Source organism: Euleptes europaea, chromosome 5 (assembly GCF_029931775.1).
Source record: "Euleptes europaea isolate rEulEur1 chromosome 5, rEulEur1.hap1, whole genome shotgun sequence".
Lineage (NCBI taxonomy): Eukaryota > Metazoa > Chordata > Lepidosauria > Squamata > Sphaerodactylidae > Euleptes > Euleptes europaea.
This window is the reverse complement of record NC_079316.1, coordinates 72,560,605-72,580,675: the sequence shown is the minus strand read 5'-3', so window position 1 is coordinate 72,580,675 and position 20,071 is coordinate 72,560,605. Positions and strand designations below refer to the sequence as shown.

The 20,071-nt window shown below is 41.7% G+C and overlaps 1 protein-coding gene across 2 annotated transcripts in view; it reads right to left on the bottom strand.

Annotated features, from left to right (window-relative positions):
- DOCK1 (dedicator of cytokinesis 1) overlaps positions 1 to 20,071 on the bottom strand; it is a 530,876-nt gene that overhangs the window by 369,199 nt on the left and 141,606 nt on the right. For both annotated transcript variants that reach the window (XM_056850272.1, XM_056850273.1), the window contains 2 exons: positions 19,233 to 19,360; positions 5,145 to 5,240 (listed from right to left, as the gene is read on the bottom strand). In XM_056850272.1, coding sequence (XP_056706250.1) covers positions 5,145 to 5,240; positions 19,233 to 19,360 — 224 coding nt within the window. The remainder of the gene's footprint in view (positions 1 to 5,144; positions 5,241 to 19,232; positions 19,361 to 20,071) is intronic.

The following is a 20,071-nucleotide window of genomic DNA, read 5'->3' as shown; positions in this document are numbered from 1 at the left end:
CATAATTTACTGAACATCAAAGAACAGATGAAAAACCTAGGCAAGATCTACCAAGTTAAGGTTTCAGACTGCATCGCAGTGGCATAATTTAGTGAAATGGGAGTGGCTATATATTGTCTTCATAAAACGACAAAGAATATCAAATTACAAAGCACAGTGAAATTCACCCCTTAATCATATACCTGCTTGTATATTATCTTTTCTGAATACTTTGAAGCGTTCCTACTATTGCAACAAGTACAGATTTTTTTTATCTACTACATTTCATTTAAATTAACAGGTTTTATTTAAACTGTTTGTAAAAAATCTTATTTCCTGGGGTCAAAGCAATTTACATCTAAATACAACAATACCAAAAACTGTACAATAAAACTCTACAGCAAACCAGCACAAATTTAGCAGCCAAGAAATAACTAGGAATAGTCTCTTATCTCATCAAGCCTACAGAAGTTACCAGAAAGCCACTTGAAGCCCCAACAGAAGGCTACACAGGCGTAACTCATTTTGACCTCAGATAGAGTTCATTTCAAAGCCACTCAACAACTGCAATAAAAGCCCTACTTCAGCTGTTGATAATTTCACTTCACGTAATAATAGGGTTGCCAGGTCCTACCTCTCCTCCGGAGGGAGACTTTTAAGGCACAGCTGAGGATCACGCGGCAACGTGTGGATGCGTCGATGCGTATGCGCGTCACTTCTGGTTTACAACCGGAAGTCCCACCTCGCAAGAGGCAATATGCCACTCAAACTCTTAGTTTGAGTGGCATAAGGCCCCTCGTGAGGCAGGACCGGAAGTCACCTGCAGTGGCGTGTATGCACGTGCAAGTTTGCCCGCCGACCATCAGCTGGTTGGCGGGCAAAGGGGCAAATTGCCAGGGGTTTGCCCGCCACCACTGGGCACCTGGCAACCCTACATAATAAGAGTAAGGAATGGGACTAATGACAGGATATTGGTTTGAAAGTTCATACAAGGAGAGACAGAGAGACAGATAGATCCCAGACTATGAAGAGCTTTAAAGGTAAGCTCCAGCACATCCGTTTGGACCCAGTGGAACACATGTAGTTAGTATATGTGCTGAAAAACTGGCTGAATGTTTTCCCATCTCCTCAGGAGACCAACTACAGCAATTTGCAACTCCAAGGGCAGCCGTGCGTAAAAATGAAATAATCAATTCTCAAAGTTACATAAGCAGTGTAGCAACATCTCACGGCACCAAAAGGGGGGGGGTCGCACAATAAGAGAAACTTGGGTCCATTGCTGCTACCCGATTATCCAGGAGTACCCAGGACAATCCGCAGTCTACAAACCTGGTGCAAAGGGATACATACCAGTCCCCTTAAAGCAAGCATGACACCACCATCAAGAGCAATAGGATTATCCATCAGAATCACCTCCAGCTTATCTAAATTCAGTTTAACCTCATACACTTATGGCTTCCAAAACTAGTTTGGGGTGGAGGCAGCTGGTCCTGTGCTTAGACTAAGAAATACAGAGCCAAGTACATATCTGTCGTGAGTCAGCCTGAACTCTCCTCGGAAGAAGAGGAGGAAGGAGTGACAGAGCAGGGTGATGCACCAGGGGAAGTCTTACCAGGGCGACTGGACCATAGGTCTGAACCAGCAAAGACGACAGATGCAGAAGAAGGTGGTACATATGGGGAAGGAGCAGAGGGACAGAGAAGGTTATCACCTCCAGACCCACCCAGCCCAGTTAGCCATCACAGATCAAAGGTTCGGCTCAGTTTGCAGGAGAGGCGTCGCAGGCAATTGGTCGTAGGTGTTTGCAGGAGCCAACACCAGCGAGTGATGCAGGACAGCTGGCCCGGGAAGGGAGTGAGGAGGAATAGCCATAAATCTTAGGCTGGCCAGTCAGTCAGTGTGGGAACAACTTTGCTAATTGCTGCAAGCTCTGCTGCTCGTGCTGAGATCTCTGTGCTCAGTATTATCTTGCGTAGGTGCCAGCTACCAGCTCCTGCCCTTCTGGTATCCCTGCAGAACCTGGGAAGACCGAGCCTAGACCTTGATGCAAAGGAGCTCGTTCTGGTGAGTAGACCTGTTCCTTGTTTAGAGTGCGGCCTTGGTTACACACTCAGTCCACCCATACTACCGGGAAGAGTAAACCGCGACAGGCTCTGCACCCCCCCAGTACTCTCCATTGCTGGGAGTGGAGTCAGAGGCCAAGCACCTCCGCCTGGTCCCTGCCTGTACGCAACAATATCCATACCCAACAATCTTTATGTAGACGTTATGCACTGCTGAACAACTACCATGGTACTAAACTACCTTAATTAACAGCCATATTGGTAATGCAGTAAAAATGGATTTTAAAACACAGAAATGCCAGTCAAGTTATTCCAGCCACACATTCCATTCGCTCTGAAAAAAACTGTATGATCTTCAGAGTTACAAGCTTCTGAGAGGTCCAATATACTCAACAGGAAGGTGTTGCCCTCATCAATCTCAAAGTATGGATCATCCAACAGGACTACTAACACTGATTCACACAACCCTAACTGGAAAGGATGCTATTAGGCACAATCTCTTAATTCTGATGAGATCCAAGAGATTTTATTAGCAAAGAATCATACAAAATCACAACAATTACTTGTTCTGAGGACCCAATAGGGAGTGTACTATCTGGACCAGCTCAGATAAAGAAGCCACACTGCACAGTGTATGTGATCGTACAGAAATAAATTCATTTTCAAGATACACAGAATGTCTTAGATTTGAAATGAACACTTGTAAGAAAAACAAAGTCACAGTACATAGCAGTGAAGGAAGACATAGTTAGAACAGACTGGGAAGAAAGTGAAGACAGGACTAGACAAAATAATTAGTTTCAAATAGGCTCTACCTTAATTTTGTACACAGGAAAATGCTATAGAGTGATAAACCCAGTGCATCAAGAGACCACAGGGAAACATAAAGAGCTAAAGGAAGAATAAGTTACAGTATCAAAGAACAGAAAAATCAATGTGAAGAATGAACAGCAAACACAAGACTGTTTCCTCTGAAGACACCAATAATGTTAACATACAGAAGGTTTAAAGCCTCTAACTATTTTTTGCACAGTGCATAACCGAACTATGAAAATCTGCCAACAGAACTCACAGTTGCTAACGGTAAAAAAAAAACTAAAAAAAAAACTTCGAAGTGGTCATACTCATGCTTATATGTACAAAATGAGATATGTATGTCGACAGTTATGAATTTGCCAAATTCAGTCTGAACTTGTGGCTTTGAGCCAGACACACTCACTAAATCTATCTTACCTCACAAAGTTGCTGTGAGGATAAAGTGTAGGAAAGGACCACAACATAAGCCACTTTGGGTTCCCGATGAGGGAAAGGTAAGGTATAAATGAAGTAAGTAAAATGAAGTAAAAGTGAAGTAAGTGAAACAGAGGCAGGATGGTGGTGCTGCAGTCATCTTGTTTGGGGGCTTCCTAGAGGCACCTGGTTGGCCACTGTGTGAGCAGACTGCTGGACTTGATGGGCCTTGGTCTGATCCAGCAGGGCCTTTCTTATGTTCTTATAGCTCTTCCACCAAAGTTCAGAGATATGATACATGTGCGGTCAAAGCAATCTATCATTAATTTGGTGAACTTCAGAAACAGAACTACATTCACATACATTTAAAACCTTTTTCATCAGGAAAGTGAGTAGACGGGAGGCGTGGCATGAGGAAAGAAAGAAAACACAGAAAAAAGACTTTTAAGTGTAAAATCACAAAAGGAAAAAGAGCTCTACACACAAACAAAATGATTCCTTATCAAAAAGATGGAACTGGTCTGGCAAGCTGTGAACACTCCTCTTCCACAATGCAGACAGAAGTTTGTCTCCTCTTTCAAGCAGAAGGACATGACATCCCAGAAGTTGACATCACTTTTGGGGCACCGGGGAAAAAAGAATTCAGATTTCTATTCTAATACCCTTTTCATTTAGATGAAACCTAGAGGTAAATACCTTAACTACTGCACTTAGGGAATGAAATATTTCCTGGGACCATAATTCAACTTTAAAATAATCATGGTGAACAGTAAGAAAGCCACAGCTGTAAATAGGATAAATCATTCACAGATAATAATATGGAAGCATTAATGTAAGTAATGAGCATGCATTAGAGTTGCCGAAAGAAAGGGTTGTTTTCAATATCTTCCACAAAGCACATACCAGCTTGATCTCGTCAGATCTCATAAACTAAGCAGGGTCAACCCTAGCAAGTATTTGGATGGGAGACCTCCAAAGTGCCTACAGACATATTATCATTTGCTGTACTGCTTGGTACAGTTTACCTGCCAGAAGATATCTCAAAGGAAAATAGCCAGCCATGAAGCCAAACCAAGTGTAATACAAAATAATCTTTTACAGGGAACAGCCATATATATTAGTCTACTATTCCATACTTTTAAAAAGTTCTACTTCAATTCTACACTGTAGATGTTAAAAATGAGTTCTGTACATACTAGATAGTCGGCCCCAGAAGGGACTTCTTCTGCTAAAACTTCTGTTTGCACAAGGGCCCATTAAACTGGTCTAGCGCGAAAAGAAGTTTTAGCAGAAGAGAAAACACATTCCACAGCAGAGACTAGTGTGTACGGAACTTTATAGGATTCAAGCTTGGTTTTTTACTCATATTTATCTCCTGCTGCCCAAGAATTAACTTTCATACCTTACAGTGCAATCCAACAGAATTATGTTGCAGAAGAAGCTCACACAAAAATAAGCAGACTTACTTGACACTATGGGGGTTACCGCATTATGTATTCCCAGAGATGTATTAAGAGTTTGAAAATGTAAAAAATACTGTTCACACTTTCTATGTATTCCCACCGATGTATTAAGAGTTTGAAAATGTTATAAAAAATACTGTTCGCACTTTGTTTGGCCTTTTTAGCTGTGAAGACGTCTTCCAACCATTTTTTAGCCGTAGTATCCAAAAACCCTTTTAAAGCGATGTTTTTTATAACATTTTCAAACTCTTAATACATCGGTGGGAATACATAATGCGGTAACCCCCTATATTCAGGCCCTTGTACAAATTTCTTACCATTTTCTTTACTAGAGGTTTCTGCTGGATTATGCATTTTTATGAGGGATAATTGCGACAATATTTTTAGATTCTTGCCAAGAAGCACTTACTATGAGTTCTGAATCACGTCCCATTGAGATGACGGTCCTATTTACTGTCCTCAGTAGTTTCTCCATAATAATCTGCACATGTCGCTGTGTAGGCCCCTAAAGACAAGAGATAAAACCAATGGATATCACCAAAAGCAATTAAGCCAATTCCAGCAGTAGAGCTTGTAACCAAATCAGATCATATAAATTTTATTTGTCTGGCTCAAAATAAAAACTAAAGAATATCAAGAGATACAGCCTTTGATAATTGAACAATCCATCATACACACAGAAAATAAGCTGTATTGTGCACATCCCTGCTACAACCATGTCTCCTAGGCCCATTTTTGTATGAAAGAAGTATGCAAATAAATATTTTAATAAAATAAATATATAAAACTGAAGAGGTAGCACTATATCTACTCGTACTGAGTAGCGGAAATTCTATTTTTTGTTGTTCTGACCAAAAATACAGTGACAGCAGGAAACTACCAGCTATTGATCTTAAGCCCTTCTAAAAATTTCAAGTGAACAAAACAGTGGGGAAATCATTTACTTCAACCTCCTCGCATATGCAAAAGTCATTTGAATTGTCAATATAATGACTAAGTCCACAAAGGGTAACTGCTGAAATCAGAGAAGGGCCAGACCTCTTCTGTGTTTAGGGTTTTCTGTCCTGATTACCAGTCATTGTTAATACCTTATGCTTGCCCCTCAACAGACATCAGTGTCCTAATGGCTTTAATATCTTAATTTTTAAAGGTGTATTCGGCATCTTTTTTGTGTGGGAACATTGAGTGGCATGTTGTGCTGAAAAACAGGATAAAAATATTTTTTAAAACCATCATCATCTGAATTGGAAATGAGTAGTAGTTCTGGACATCCCTCAAACTGGACTTTTGGACCATGAAACAGTTCCACCCTCTTGTTCAGGTTGAAATGGTGGACAATTTGTCCCTTAATCTCAGACCTGGAGAACATAATGTCATTTATAGTCTTAGAAACAGCACTGGCATGATAGTCAAAGAGGCTGACAAAAATGTAGTGATCGTCATGAAGAAATCAGATTTCAAAACAGGACTGAGAGACAATTCTCCAGCTCTGTCTCCTACAAGTCATTGTTTTCAGATCTCACTAAAGAGCTGTATACAACCTGCTGAAAATAAATAAATCTTTACAGGCTTATGTACATCAACAGCTAGGAGAGCTCAAAACTCATCAAAGACTTTTGAGTCAACTTAGCAGTCATGGGATAAGAGATCGGGTTCTCTTATGTATTAAAGCAAAGAGGAAACAATGAGTAGGAATAAATGGACAGTTCTCACACTGGAGCGAAGTAAGCAGTGGGGTCCCACCAGGATCAGCATTGGGGCCGGTACAACTTAATTCATTTATAAATGATTTGAAACTAAGGGTAAGCAGTGTGGTGGCCAGGTTTGTGGATGACACAAAATTAATCAGGATGGTGAAAACCAAGGATGACTGTGAAGAGCTCCAGGAGGATCTCCACAAACTGGGTGCATGGGCAACAATGTGCAAATGAAGTTCAACGAAGGTAAGGTGATGCGTATCGGAAAGGGGTATTATAATAATGGCCGTTTTATTTTCACTCCCTTTCCAAATAATCCCTAACATAGAGTTTGCCTCTTTCAATGCTGCAGAACACTAGGTTGACACTTTCATAGAGCTACCTACTATGACCCCAAGATCTTTTCTCCTCGGTCTCAGCAAGTTAACATCCAATTAGCACAGGGATGGGGAACCTCAGGCCCACGGACCGTATGCGGCCCCCGAGGGCATTTTTTGTGGCCCTCGGGATCTCCGGGGATCTGCCATGGAGGCGCGGTGCAGCGTGGCCCTCCCAGAGGGTGATCCTGGGGCCTCGGCTTGCGGGGGCGCTGCGGCGCCCTTTGGACCTCCTCTCGCCAAGAGGAGGGGGGAGAGAGAAGCATGTTTTCCCCAAGGCTGCCCCCTACATCCGCGGCTTGCAGGAACGCCACAGCACACTTAAAAAAAAAACCTCGCCGCCTGTCAGCTGTTGAGTGGCGAGGGGGGAAGAGGCTGGCGGCGGAGCATGCGTACGGGAGCCGATCGAGCTTGGAGGGCCTTTTGCGGACTAGGGGGTGGGAGAGCGTGGAGGCTGGGGCCCGGTCACGCGGGGCCGAAGTGTGCGTGTGGGAGGGAAGGCTTTTCTTCCTTTTTTTCTGTCACTCTCCTTTCTCTCCCTCTCTCCCTCTTTTTCTGTCTCTTTCTTTGTCTGTCTCCTTCCGTCCGTTTCTTTCTTTCTCTCCCTCCCTCCATTTCTTTTTCCCTTTCTCTCTCGTTCTCCCTCCCTCCCTTTTCCTCTTTCTCTGTTTTCCTTCCTTCCTTTCCTCCCCTGCGGATCGGCTGCTGGCTCCGCCCCCCATGCACCTCGTTTGCTTGGGCCCACCACTGGCTGCCCTCCCTCCTGGGAGGACAGGGGGAACGGAGGCACCCTCCAGGGCTACTCTGTGTGGCCTCCCCTGCAGTTGCCAACCTCCAGGTGGTGGCTGGAGACCTGGCAACCCTAGCCTCTCCCCCCACCCCCTGCCGGGAGATCTACACCTGGTTATGGCCCCCTAATGATGTTATAAATGAGCAAATGGCCCTTGGCAGGAAAAAGGTTCCCCACCCCTGCATTAGCATATACTTGGAAGTTGGGATTTTTCAGTATAGATCTAGAGTTCGGCCTCATTTGGAATACCAGAGCATTTCTGGTCACCACATCTCAAAAAGGACATCCAAAGTTAGAACAAGTACCGAAGATGATCAGAGGGGTGAAGCAACCAAGGTTGGAGCTCCTTCCCCATAAGGAAAGTCTGAAGAGGGAAATTTTCAGTTTAGAAAAGAGATGACTAAGAGGATTCATGATAAAGGTTTATAAAATTATGCACAGGGTGGAGAGAGTTGACAAAGAGTGTTTTCTCCCTCTCCCAAAAAAAGGGCATCCAATGAAGCTGATGGGCAGAAGATTCAGGACAGACAAAAGGAAATACTTCTTTACACAAGTGATTAAAATGTGGAATTCACTGCCAAAGAATGTAGTGATGGCCAGACTCAGATTATAAGATTCAGTTTTTTAAAACACATAAACACAGAAACACAAAGGAGTGCAGTATGAGAACAAAGGTAACATATTACAACCAGAGAGCTACATGGAACAAGTAGTGTAAGGAACAAAGCGGACCTCTAATAACTTCCCTGCACGCCCAACAGAAGCAGGAAAAGTACTGAGGATGAAAGGTACCACAAGGAAGGAGACAAACTAACATTTCAAACTAACTTCCCATCTGTAAAAGGATGATGGGAAAGGCAGTACCCAACATTCAAAATTATGCCCTCAGTTCCAGATGGGAAAGATACATACCCATGGTGACTGAATATCTTGCAATGTTGAGTGGCTCCTTTGTTCTGAATAATGTAATGTAGTTCACCTATGCCTTGAAATGTTATATGTATTTTTGTACTAACTTCCCCACACACATGCACACATGCTTTCCTCCTGTTTGTACTGCTGTGTGCATGTGCATGTATAAGTGTATTATGTATCTGCCAAACGAGTGCAACATTTCATGCATCTTACAACGATGTCTCTGCTTCATGAAAGCTTATGCCACAATACATTTGTTAGTCATTAATGAGCCTTCAGATTCTTTGTTTCAGATCCTATATTTCACATGGGAAATCTATGCAGGCTTTCAAATACCATGGTAAAGGCCAACCAACATAGACTGGGCTCACTGAACTGGCACTCAAAGGGAAAAAAAGTACAAGCCAGGGGAAAGCAAACACAGTCTTCCTTGTGTGTGGTATCAGTGCTCATGTCTTCTCTTCACTGTCTTTTGTTGAAGATCTGGAATTTCTAACCTGTTTGGACAGTCGGTAAGACATCAATTTCTTACTTTTGATGTGACTATGATCTCTGATATGCTAGAGAAACACAGCAGTCAAAGCAGTAGTAGCAGCAGAACCACCAGCATGGTCCCCACCCCCCTCATTCCTCCACAGTACTTCAGAGGGGGAAAGGAAACGTTTTGGCTCACCACATCAATTTCCTTTGGAGGAAAAAAAGGTTTCACTGCCATTCATTTTGCCCTAAACTGCTAGTTACAAAACTTTGTAAGCTTCTAAGCGTGCCAGTAGAATATATATGAACTAACTAAATAATATTAAGCCCCACATAACTGACCATGTGAACTGCTGATCACTGAGCGTAATCTTACTTAAGTTGATAGTGACTATCTGAAAGCTATCTCAATCAGAACAGACTAGGGGACTTCACTTTTTAATCTCTGAAGATTTTTGCCAGATAAGTCATGTTTAAAGGGAAACAATGCTGAGAAACCCTTGGCCGTATTCGTGCCATTTGAAGACAAGAAAGGTCAGCATTTATTTACTTAGAAAATGTATATGCCACCTCTCCAGAGACCTGCTCAAGGCAGAGGACAACTAAGGCAATAACACACAACCATTAAAACAAGCCACAAAGAACAAGCCAACAGCATTAAAACAAGCCATAAAATTCACACAGCGGCCTAAAATGATACAGATAAAATTATTCTCAGCCCAGAAGCAGACCGTAAAAGAAAAATTAGTTTAAAGTTTAGGTAAAAAGGAAGGCCTGGTGCCTAAACGAAACTAAGAAAGGTACCAGGTGAGCTTCATGGGGTAGGGCATTCGAAAGGCAAGGCACCACCACTGAAAACACCCCATCTCTGGTCACTATCAATCTCACTTCTGAAGGCCAGGCACAGAGACCAGGGTATCAGAAGAGGATCTTAACCAGCAGGCTGGAACAATATGGGTGGAAGCAATCTTTCAAGTACCCTGATCCCAAACCATTTAAGCAAAAGATTTAGGATCTGTGCCTGGACATAGATGGGCAGCCAGTGCAGATCTGTCAGCACAGCGGTGATCTAGCCTTCCGCAATAACCTCACATCCACATTTCGGACCATTTGACACTTCCAAACTGTTGTCAAAGTATTCCCACATAAAGCACATGAAATTAGAGAAAATTTATATAAAATGTTCTATAGATGGTACATAACACCTGTGATGGTATCTAAAATGAAAAAAGGAGAGATGGATTTATGTTGGAAATGTGGAATGGAAAGAGGTACTTTTATGCATGCATGGTGGATATGTTAAAAAATTAAAAAAAATTGGAAAAAAGTAATTAGGGAAACTAATAATTTGATTAATGGTAAGAGTAAAAAGAAAACCTGCATTTTGTCTATTGGGAATTCCACAAAAAAATATGTCTAATAATGATAGGGTTATTTGTCAATATAGTTTTGCTGCTGCAAGAATTGTAATAACTAAAGTTTGGAAGCAAGTGAATAAACCTTCAATTTGTGACTGGAGAGAGAAATTATGGATATATATGAGGATGGCCAAACTAACCGAATTCCTACATGGAAAAGATATGGAAGAATATAAAAAAACTTGGGCAAAGGCCGCCACATATTGGGATAAACCGGCAAAAATGGATTTTACTATTTTAATTAGTGAGTTATAGAAACTAGTTTTATTATTTTTATATTTTATTGTTAATAGATATTTTTAAAATTGTTAAGACACTTCTTCGGAAGTCGGGTGATGGGTCACTTTTTTAAGGTGGCTGGAGGGTTGAAGGGGTATCTTTTTGATTTTTATAATTTTGTAATCATAAATGTATGAATAAGTATTTATAGATACTCTTTTGTATTTTTCTTTATGTTATTTTTTATTGTATTTGTTTGTTTTTGTTTTTTGTGTTATGTTATAAAAATTAATAAAAATTTATATAAAAAAATAAAGCACATTGCAGTAATCTAACCTACATGTGATCAGAGAACAGATCACTCACTACAGCCAAATCATGGAAAGGCTGAATGTAAAGGTACTACATGACACAGAAGAAACCCAAGCCTCCAGCTGTAGGCCAGGATCCAGCAGCACCCCCAAGCTGCAAACCTGCTCCTTCAAGGGGAGTGCAAAACCCTCCAGGACAGGCTGACGACTCCTCCTCCTCAGTTGCCACTGCCCAACAAAAGATCAGTGGCAAACTATATGTAATGGCGTCCTTGTGGCTGCCACGAGGATGCCACCAACATTTTAAAGTGATTGAAAAGTACCGTGAGGCAACGGCTATGATGTCCTTGTTTCCCCTAACCTGCACCTTTTCAAGTGCCAAAATAGCCATTGGGGTGACCATTTCAGTACTTGACAAAGTACAGGGGGGGCAGCACCTCAGCCTGCCACACTGTGGGCCCAATCAGGATCAGGCCCTTGTGGCTTTTTTTTTTAAATGGAGGTGGTGGTCCCGTGGTGGCCACGAGGATGCTGTTACATCTAATCTGGCCCTCAGTCTTGTCTGGCTTTAGTTTATTATCCTTCATCTCTTCTATTGACCTCCCCAAGCACCTGTTCAGGACTTCTACAGACCCACCAACTCAGCTGATAGGAAGAAATAGACTTGAGTATGATCCACGTGTTGGTGATACTACACTCCAAATCCCTAGACAACCTCTCCCAGTAGCTTCACAAAGATGTTAAATAGCATGGGCACACAATAGATCCCTGTGAAATTCCAAGGCCTAAATGCTATGGGCACAAGGAGCTTCTACTTGTGAAAAATGGATTTGGGTATGCATGACCTGTTCCCCTTTGAAACTTGTTTTTCCATCTTGACATGCCTGGGTTAATGTGCCCCTCCTGAAGATGTGGAATTCCTCACATTGCAGTTTAAATTAACAGGAAGCTCTTCTGCCCTTTCAATGTACTCCTAATGGTGAAAAAGATTATCTTCTGTACATCCATGTCCAATTTTTCTTTCTGAACCACACATTCTACCAGCTTGATAGTAAGTGATAATTAAATTTCCAGCACAAGTTGTGCCAGGCCCTGACATAATCATGTGAACATGTGCAGAATTAATTCCATATAGAGCTTAAACACATCATGCAAACTAAGCCACTACAGAGGTTTGTGTAATGTATAATGAAAGTCTGTGTCATGCTGACAGGCTAGCTCTGTGTCAGGCTGACAGACTACTCTCAAGGTTAGCTCTATCAAAGCTAACTACTAAAGTTACTCTGGCTTTGTCCTTGAAGGGGCAGCGCAAGGTACCTTCCCTTCTGTCCATAAAGTGTGCAAAAGTCACCTCAAAGGCAGAACACTTGGCCTTTTCAAGGTCTCAATAGCTGAAACTGTGCTATTAAGGCATTAAAGTTCTCTCAAAGATATGAGTAACAAGCTTTCTTGCCTTTTGTAATCTGCCCAAAGCTGTCAGTTACTAAAAGATGTTACAAAGTGACAAATGTAAACAACAATTGTGTTTCATGAGTTATATAGTTAAATGTTGTGCTACAGATTTCTAAGTAGTCTCATTTAATGCGTATAGTCCTAACGAAGAGGATGGTATAGAAATTAAATATGTAACGTGATCATGTAACTCAGAAATGAGTGTTTATACTTTAAGCACAGAGGAGTGAAAGGGAAGGAAGTCCATATTTGGACAATAAGATATCAGAGGACATGAGCAGTTGCCCACTAAGCCAGTTCAACACTGCTCCTGACATCTGATAAGAGAGAATAAAGGCACCCCTCTGGAAGGATAAGAAGGAGGGGATAAAGGAGCTTTCTTCACTCTTAATGAGTCTAGAAACAGCATAAATACAGCTGCAGAACAGCTAGCACTTTAGAGTGCTATGACTGGCAGACTGCAGGTGTCTGATGTAGCACTTCTCCATCTCAAAAGGCTTGAGATGTAAAACATTGAAACTCTGATCCTTGCGTAGGACAGCAGTTCTCTAAGGTATCTTGAAGTATCAGGATATTTCAACATATCTTACTTACAGTCTTCTTGTGAGACTGCTCTATTCCTAGAAGAGACCCTTAGAATTCCTATTCTTTGAATGGGAAACTAAGTGCAGTGATCTTTCCATGTATTGGAACACTGAGAGTCCATCAGATTTATGGATTCTTACAAACTAAACCTATTTGGCTTACCAATGCTAAGAAGCATCCTGAATACAGGGCTAATAGCTAGACCTCTGGGATTGTGTCAGAACGTCCTCTACTTAACAGAGGGACTTCTGAACCTACTCAGAGCAAGAGACCAGAGATGTTCCTGAAGGGAAAGGAGACTCTCTGTACTCTATGAGATATGCACAATGCACATACACAGATTGGCACAGTCAAAGAGACTGTAAACAGCTTTAAGCTAACACATAGTATTTATACATTCAGCATTGCTGTCTAAAACTAGAAAGAGCATGCATAGCATGTACATACACAATGCCTGATCAGTTAAGAATATTAATAGAAGTCTTTAAAGGATTCAAGACTTAGCAAATACAGATGCTCTGGGATAACTTCATATGTTCTCATAGAGCTTAGACTCTTAGAGGACTCCAGATGACACAGATGACACAGCAAGGTATAGTGTGTCTTCTGTACTGAAATGTTATGACGTTTTGAATGATTTAAGTTAGGATGCTTCTAACCAAATCTTTCTCCAAAGAATTAACCATATTTTGACAGGATTTCTGTAACCTTATATTCTGAATGAAGGTGCATTGCACTAAGGATACTTTATGAGTATATTCTGACTAAATACTCCTTTATGGAGGTATAGAGAATGTGAATGATTACTTGCTACATAAACATGTTTAAGACTAATGATGTCTATCCTTATATGATATTTTAAGGCTTTGCAACCAAAAAGCATATATTGTATAACGTAAATAAATGTGTTTTTAATATACTTCTACTCTTGTCCATATAAATTTATTGGCGTGTTCAAGAGATGTCCTAGGAGCAATAACAAGTTTCTAGGAACCGTTGATTCCGGTCTAGTGGTGTCTCGCTGAATAAGATAACATATCCCTTCTCAGGAAGGGGTCCTTTCTAAGAGTGTAGGCACTTAACGGCCCGAACCGCGACAAAGTAATATACAACAAGGGTATTTCCAGCACAAGTAATATACAACAAGCCTCTCATACATTTCTCTCCCTACTGAAAGGAAGAAGAAGAGTTGGTTTTTATATGCCTACTTTCTCTACCACTTAAAGAAGGATCAAACCAGCTTCCAATCACCTTCCCTCCCCACAACAGACACTCTGTGAGGTAGGTAGGACTGAGACAGTGTGACTAGCCCAAGGTCCCCCAGCTGGCTTCATGTGTAGGAGTGGGGAAACCAATCCAGTTCACCAGATTAGCCTCCGCCACGCATGTGGAGGGGTGGGGAATCAAACCCAGTTCTCCAGATCAGACTCCACCGATCTAAATCACCGCTCTTAACCACTACACCATGCTGAATCTCTTTTATCTAATAATAGCTACCAATGATGCCTTCCTTTCCTCCTCCCGTCCCAAATACGTCATAATTTAATCAACAATATCCCCTGCCAGTTTCCAAGTATTCCTTGGGACGTGGACTTCCGTTAACATCCAAAACTATTTCTCTATGTTCAGCAAACTCACTGCTTGCTTGCTCTCTCTTCTCAGTAGGTATCCTGCCACCTTCGTAAGCAGAAGCACCTCGGCTTTGCTCCTCTCTGCAGGAATTAAACTGTAATATAATTGCTAGTGCCCCAGGTACAGTGCAAACAACTTTCTCCTTTAAATTTTTTTTAAATCCTGCAGGTGAGGTAGTCGGCAGCGCTAAGCAAGCCCACATTTAACCAAACATGCGAGAACATTATCAAGTTAAATAGTGTCACTGGCAACTCATATACCGTGAATGCAAGGAAATCAATTTAAATCAGCAGTGTCCTAGTTCAGCAAAGCCGTTTTAATAACCCTTAAAACCTATTAAACCCTCTAGATGCACATAAGAGCTCAAGTCCAGTGGAAAGTAGGACCTTACAACGCTGATGAATTTGTATATTGGGCCTATGGGGAGAAAAGAAATGCAATGCAAAGCAATTATAAAGTCATTTAGTGACAGCCTCTCACACACAGAACTACATATGGCACAAAAAGACATATAAATTAGACAACGTATCCTACAGTCTCAGTGACAAAAAAAGTCACTATTATGCCTAATTCTGCATACCAACCATCCTCAGTTTAGAAGAATACACTAGTCAGAGAAATATTGTTTTCATTAAGTACAAAAGTGGTGCCCTGCTAGATCAAACCGATATACCACATCAGGGGAACCAAATCTTTTAGAGTCTGAGGGCACCATCGGTCTTCTGACAAAGTGTTGCAGGCACCACCACAAAATGGCTGCTGCAGGAGGCAGAGCTATCCACAAAATGGCTGCCGCAGGAGGTGAACCCATCCTCAAAATATCAGAGTTATGCAACTCTTCAAGAGAGCCAAAGTGCTAAAGTGCTTAGAGTGCAGACTAGAATCTGGGCGACCCAGGTTCAAATCCCCAATCAGCCACCCAGGCTGCTGGGTAACCTTGAGCAACTCACACACTAACAGACTAACCTACCTCACAGGATGGTTGTGAGGATAAGGAGAAGGGGAAAATGCTGTAAGCCACTTTGGACCCTCACTGGAGAGAAAGGTGAGGTATAAATGAAGTAAATAAACAAACAAACATTTCAGGCAAAGGTCTTGTGAAGCGTAGTTGAATTGGATACCAAGCCTGTGATTGGATAGTTATAGACTCTTCCTATATAAAATCATAGAATCACAGAGTTGGAGAGGACCATATAGGCCACCTAGTCCAACCCTCTGCTCAAGGCAGGATCAACCTAAAGCTTCCCTGACAAGTATATCACAGGCTTTCCAAAAATGATGATTTCAACAGACGTTCCAGGTGCATTGAAGATTTCAGCTGTGAGGTCCCATCCTGCAAGTCCCACTGTGCTCTTTTAGTATTTCAAACTTCTTTTTTATATAAAGCTGCTGCCAGCATTATACCATAAACATCAAAAATTAAAACTAGGTCTGCAATATGATATACTATGAAGATGATACAATAAACCCCCACAAAAGTAGTTTATACTGACAAGGGAGGATGGAAGAACAGACATACACAAGAAGCCTAAGGGTATGTGTTAAAAGGAGGGATTTTTAAAATGCACAGAAAGGAAATTTAAGGGGGGATCTCTCTGTCTATCTGTATATCTATCAACCTACCTCAGACATACACACTCAAGAGCGGGAATTAAAAAAAAAACACAAACACACAGAGGAAACTTGGGAACGGGGATTAAAAATAACACAGAGGGAGAGGTAAGGGGAAGAAAGGAGAATAAACTCATACAAAAGCCTAAGGTTGAAGGAGAAGGGGAATCCCAATAGTGGTGGGGAAGAAAAAGAGATGAAATAAGGGTTTCCTCGGCCTTTTCAGCTCATGGCTTTCCTCATATCTCTGCTAGCTTTCTTGCCATTGGCTTGCTTGTCTCTCCCTACCCCTAGCCCATTCAAGCTAGCAACCCATCAGAAAGGCTCTTCTTTCATCCTCAGCCACGCCCAGGGAGAGAACAGGCCAGCTTGCACTGGAGAAAGAAAGACTCTTCTCTTGTCCTGTACGGCAGCCCTGCCACATTGCAGAGCAGAGGGAAGGGTTTCCCGCCCCTGCCCCCATCCCCAGCAGCAAGATTCAAGTGAGAACAACTCCAGCGGCTTGCATGAGAGAAGGAAAGTCTTCTCTGTCCTGGCAGAGTTTTTGAAAACTACAGCCCATTTAATTAGATGTAAGAAGTGTGCCCTATATTGATACACATATATATACGTATATAAATACAAAATTAGAACAAATGGTTTGGATCAGGGGCATGGGGAATCTTTATGCAGGGGCCTATGGTGCCTCACAGCAGCCCTAGGTATCAGCTGCAAAATTTGGCTACTACATGACTCAAACCCTATTCTAGGTAATTAGTGAACAAATTAAACAGCACTGATCCCAATAATCAATACCTGTGGGATGCCAATGCTTACTTCCAACCATTGTAAGAACTACCCATTTAACTCCTTCCCTCTGCTTCTTATTGGTTAGCCAATTTTTAATCCACTAGAGGGCCTGCCATCTCATCTCATGACTGCTTACCCAGGTATTTCTGAAAAGGGACCTTGTTGAAAGTTTTTTAGAAGTACAAGCATCACCCTTGTCCATATGCTTTTTAATCCTCTCAAAAAGCTCCAAAAGGTTGATGAAGCAGCACTTCCTTTTGCAAAAGTCATGCTGTTTTTTCCCTCAACAGACCTTGCTCTTCTATGTACTTAATAAATCTATCTTTAGTTATCAGTTCCTAATAATTTAATTCTATGATTATTCTAAATAGGTAACATGAAGGTTTTGCTGTGTTCTTTAAATTTTGATTATTGACCACATGAACTAACATTTTGGATTTACCATCACCTAAAATAATTCTTATGGGTCTTCTCCAATTTCCCACACAGAAAGGCTACCTTTATCAGTATGAAGCCAGAAAACTCCTGGAGTTATCATACTTTTAAAGTACTCAGCATGTGCCCTGGAATGCAACATACAATATTTCCTACCCTGACAAAAATAGGGATGTTGTCAAGATACCAAGCTCAACTCCTGAGTGATTATATGAGTATAGGTTCTCTGTGTGTTGTTTAGATTCCTCTTAGAAATGTAAGCTTATCAAAACTAGAAGCTTGAAGTCAAGCAAATATCACCTAGTCACTTAATGACACTGGCTGACAATGATCTCAGCAGGCCTCTCAACAGGTAAATAGGGACAAAGAGTCCAAGAAGTGCTTAGTCAGCACCTGAGTGATGAGTTGTTCAACCTGAGAAACCAGGCCAAAACCAAAGATTTGTAGAAGGTAAAACCCTATGGGGCTCCTGTACCATTTGACTGCTACTAAACTGTTAGCTGCAACACTACCCTTTTGTCATCTAGTAATCTAGTTGACAAATTGGGAAAATGTGGTTAAGATCCTATTTTTGATAGGTGGCTCTGCAACTGGTTGACAGAGAACACCCAAAGATGGTTCCTCATCCACTTGGAGAGAAGTGACTAGTGGAATTCCTCAGGGATCTGTGCTGGGCCCTGTGTTGTTCAACTTCTTTATAAATGATTTGGATGAAGGAATAGAGGGGATGCTTATTAAATTTGCAGATGATACTAAATTGGGAGGGGTAGCAAATATGGTAGAAGACAGAGCCAAGATACAGGATGATCTTGACAGGCTGGAGAATTGGGCTAGAACTAATAAAATGCACTTCAACAAAGACAAATGTAAAGTTCTGCATTTAGGTAGGAAAAATGCATAATTATAGGATGGGGGAGACTTGTCCGAGCAGTAATGTGTGTGAAAAGGTTCTTGGAGTCTTAGTAGACCAAACACTGAACATGAGTCAGAAGGGTGATGCGGTAGCTAAATAGGCAAATGCGGTCTTGGGCTGCATCAACAGAAGTATAGTGTCCAGATCACGCGAAGTGATGGTATCGCTTTACTCTGCTCTGGTTAGACCTCACCTAGAGTACAATGTTCAGTTTTGGGCACCACAATTTAAGGGCAACAAAGATGGTGAGTGGTCTGGAGACCAAGTCCTATGAGGAAAGGTTGAAGGAGCTGGGTATGTTTAGCCTGAAGAGGAGAAGACTGAGAAGGGATATGATAACCATGTTCAAGTACTTGAGGGGCTGTCATGTAGAGGATGGTGCCAAGTTGTTTTCTGTTGCCCAAGAAGGTCAGACCAGAACCAACAGGTTGAAATTAAATCAAGAGTTTCCATCTAGACATTAGGAAGAATTTTCTAACAGTTAGAGCGGTTCCTCAGTGAAACAGGATTCCTCGGGAGGTGGCAAGCTCTCCTTCCCTGGGGGTTTTTAAGAAGAGGTTAGATGGCCATCTGTCAGCAATGCTATTGTGACCTTAAGCAGATTATGAGAGGGAGGGCATCTTGGCCATCTTCTGGTCACTAGGGGTGTGTGGGGGGGAGATAGTTGTGAATTTCCTGCATTGTGCAGAGGTTTGGACTTGATGACCCTGGTAGTCCCTTCCAACTCTATGATTCTATGATCTTAAGAAGTGGCATTCAAGTATACCAGACAGGAGGCTGGCAGCATTCTTCTTTACCAGAGGACACAGTGGCATTGACAGTTACTATACATAGTGGCATTGGCTTCAATGTTAAGTACGTACACACGTTTCTTACCACATCATTCCTGTAAAGAACTTCTAGGATGTTACTGAGCAACTGGCAACAAGCTTCCAGGTCTTCCTGCCTTTCCAGATGATACTTCAGCTGATCCGTCATCATTGGCAGCAAAATCTCTCTGCAGTCTGTGTATTTAAGAAAACAAGGAATAAAGGTGTGGTCTTAAAAGATTTATCTTTGAAAACAGAGACATTCACAGTTCCTAAAACAAGATAAGTTTCAGAGGGTAGCCATGTTGGTGGGTGGTAGTACAGCTAGTTTTGAGACCAGAAGCCCATTAGAAAACAGGGTATAAACTTTCAGGGTATAAACTTTCAAGAGTCAAAGCTCCCTTCGTCAGATATCTGATCAAGGAAGCTTTGACTCTTAAAAGCTTATAACCCGAAAAACTTGGTGTTCTCTAAGGTGCTACTGGACTTACATTGCGCTGTAAAACAATAAAGAATCTGAACCACTCATTTTATTGTAATGTAAGCCTATTATTTAGAACTGTTCAGCTATAGTAAAAAGCCATGATTAAAATGGTTTACTCAGACCACCAACACACCAGGATGGATGAATCCAAGCCTTGTCTTCTGCTGGTGGGGGGCAACACCAATTTGTCCTTCCTACAGTAGATCCACTACCACCACTAAACCCAGCATTGTTCCTGGGGGTCACCAAACTTATGGCAGAAGAAGCTGACACTTAGCTGTCAAACAGTGTGGAGGGTCCACACACTATACAGTTCATATCAATAACAGAACTAACAATGCAGGAATTATCTGCCTACAGTATTTTGTCAATAGCATGCCTTTTTAAAAAGAAGCTGTTTTAAAAACTTTGTGCTGCAAGTC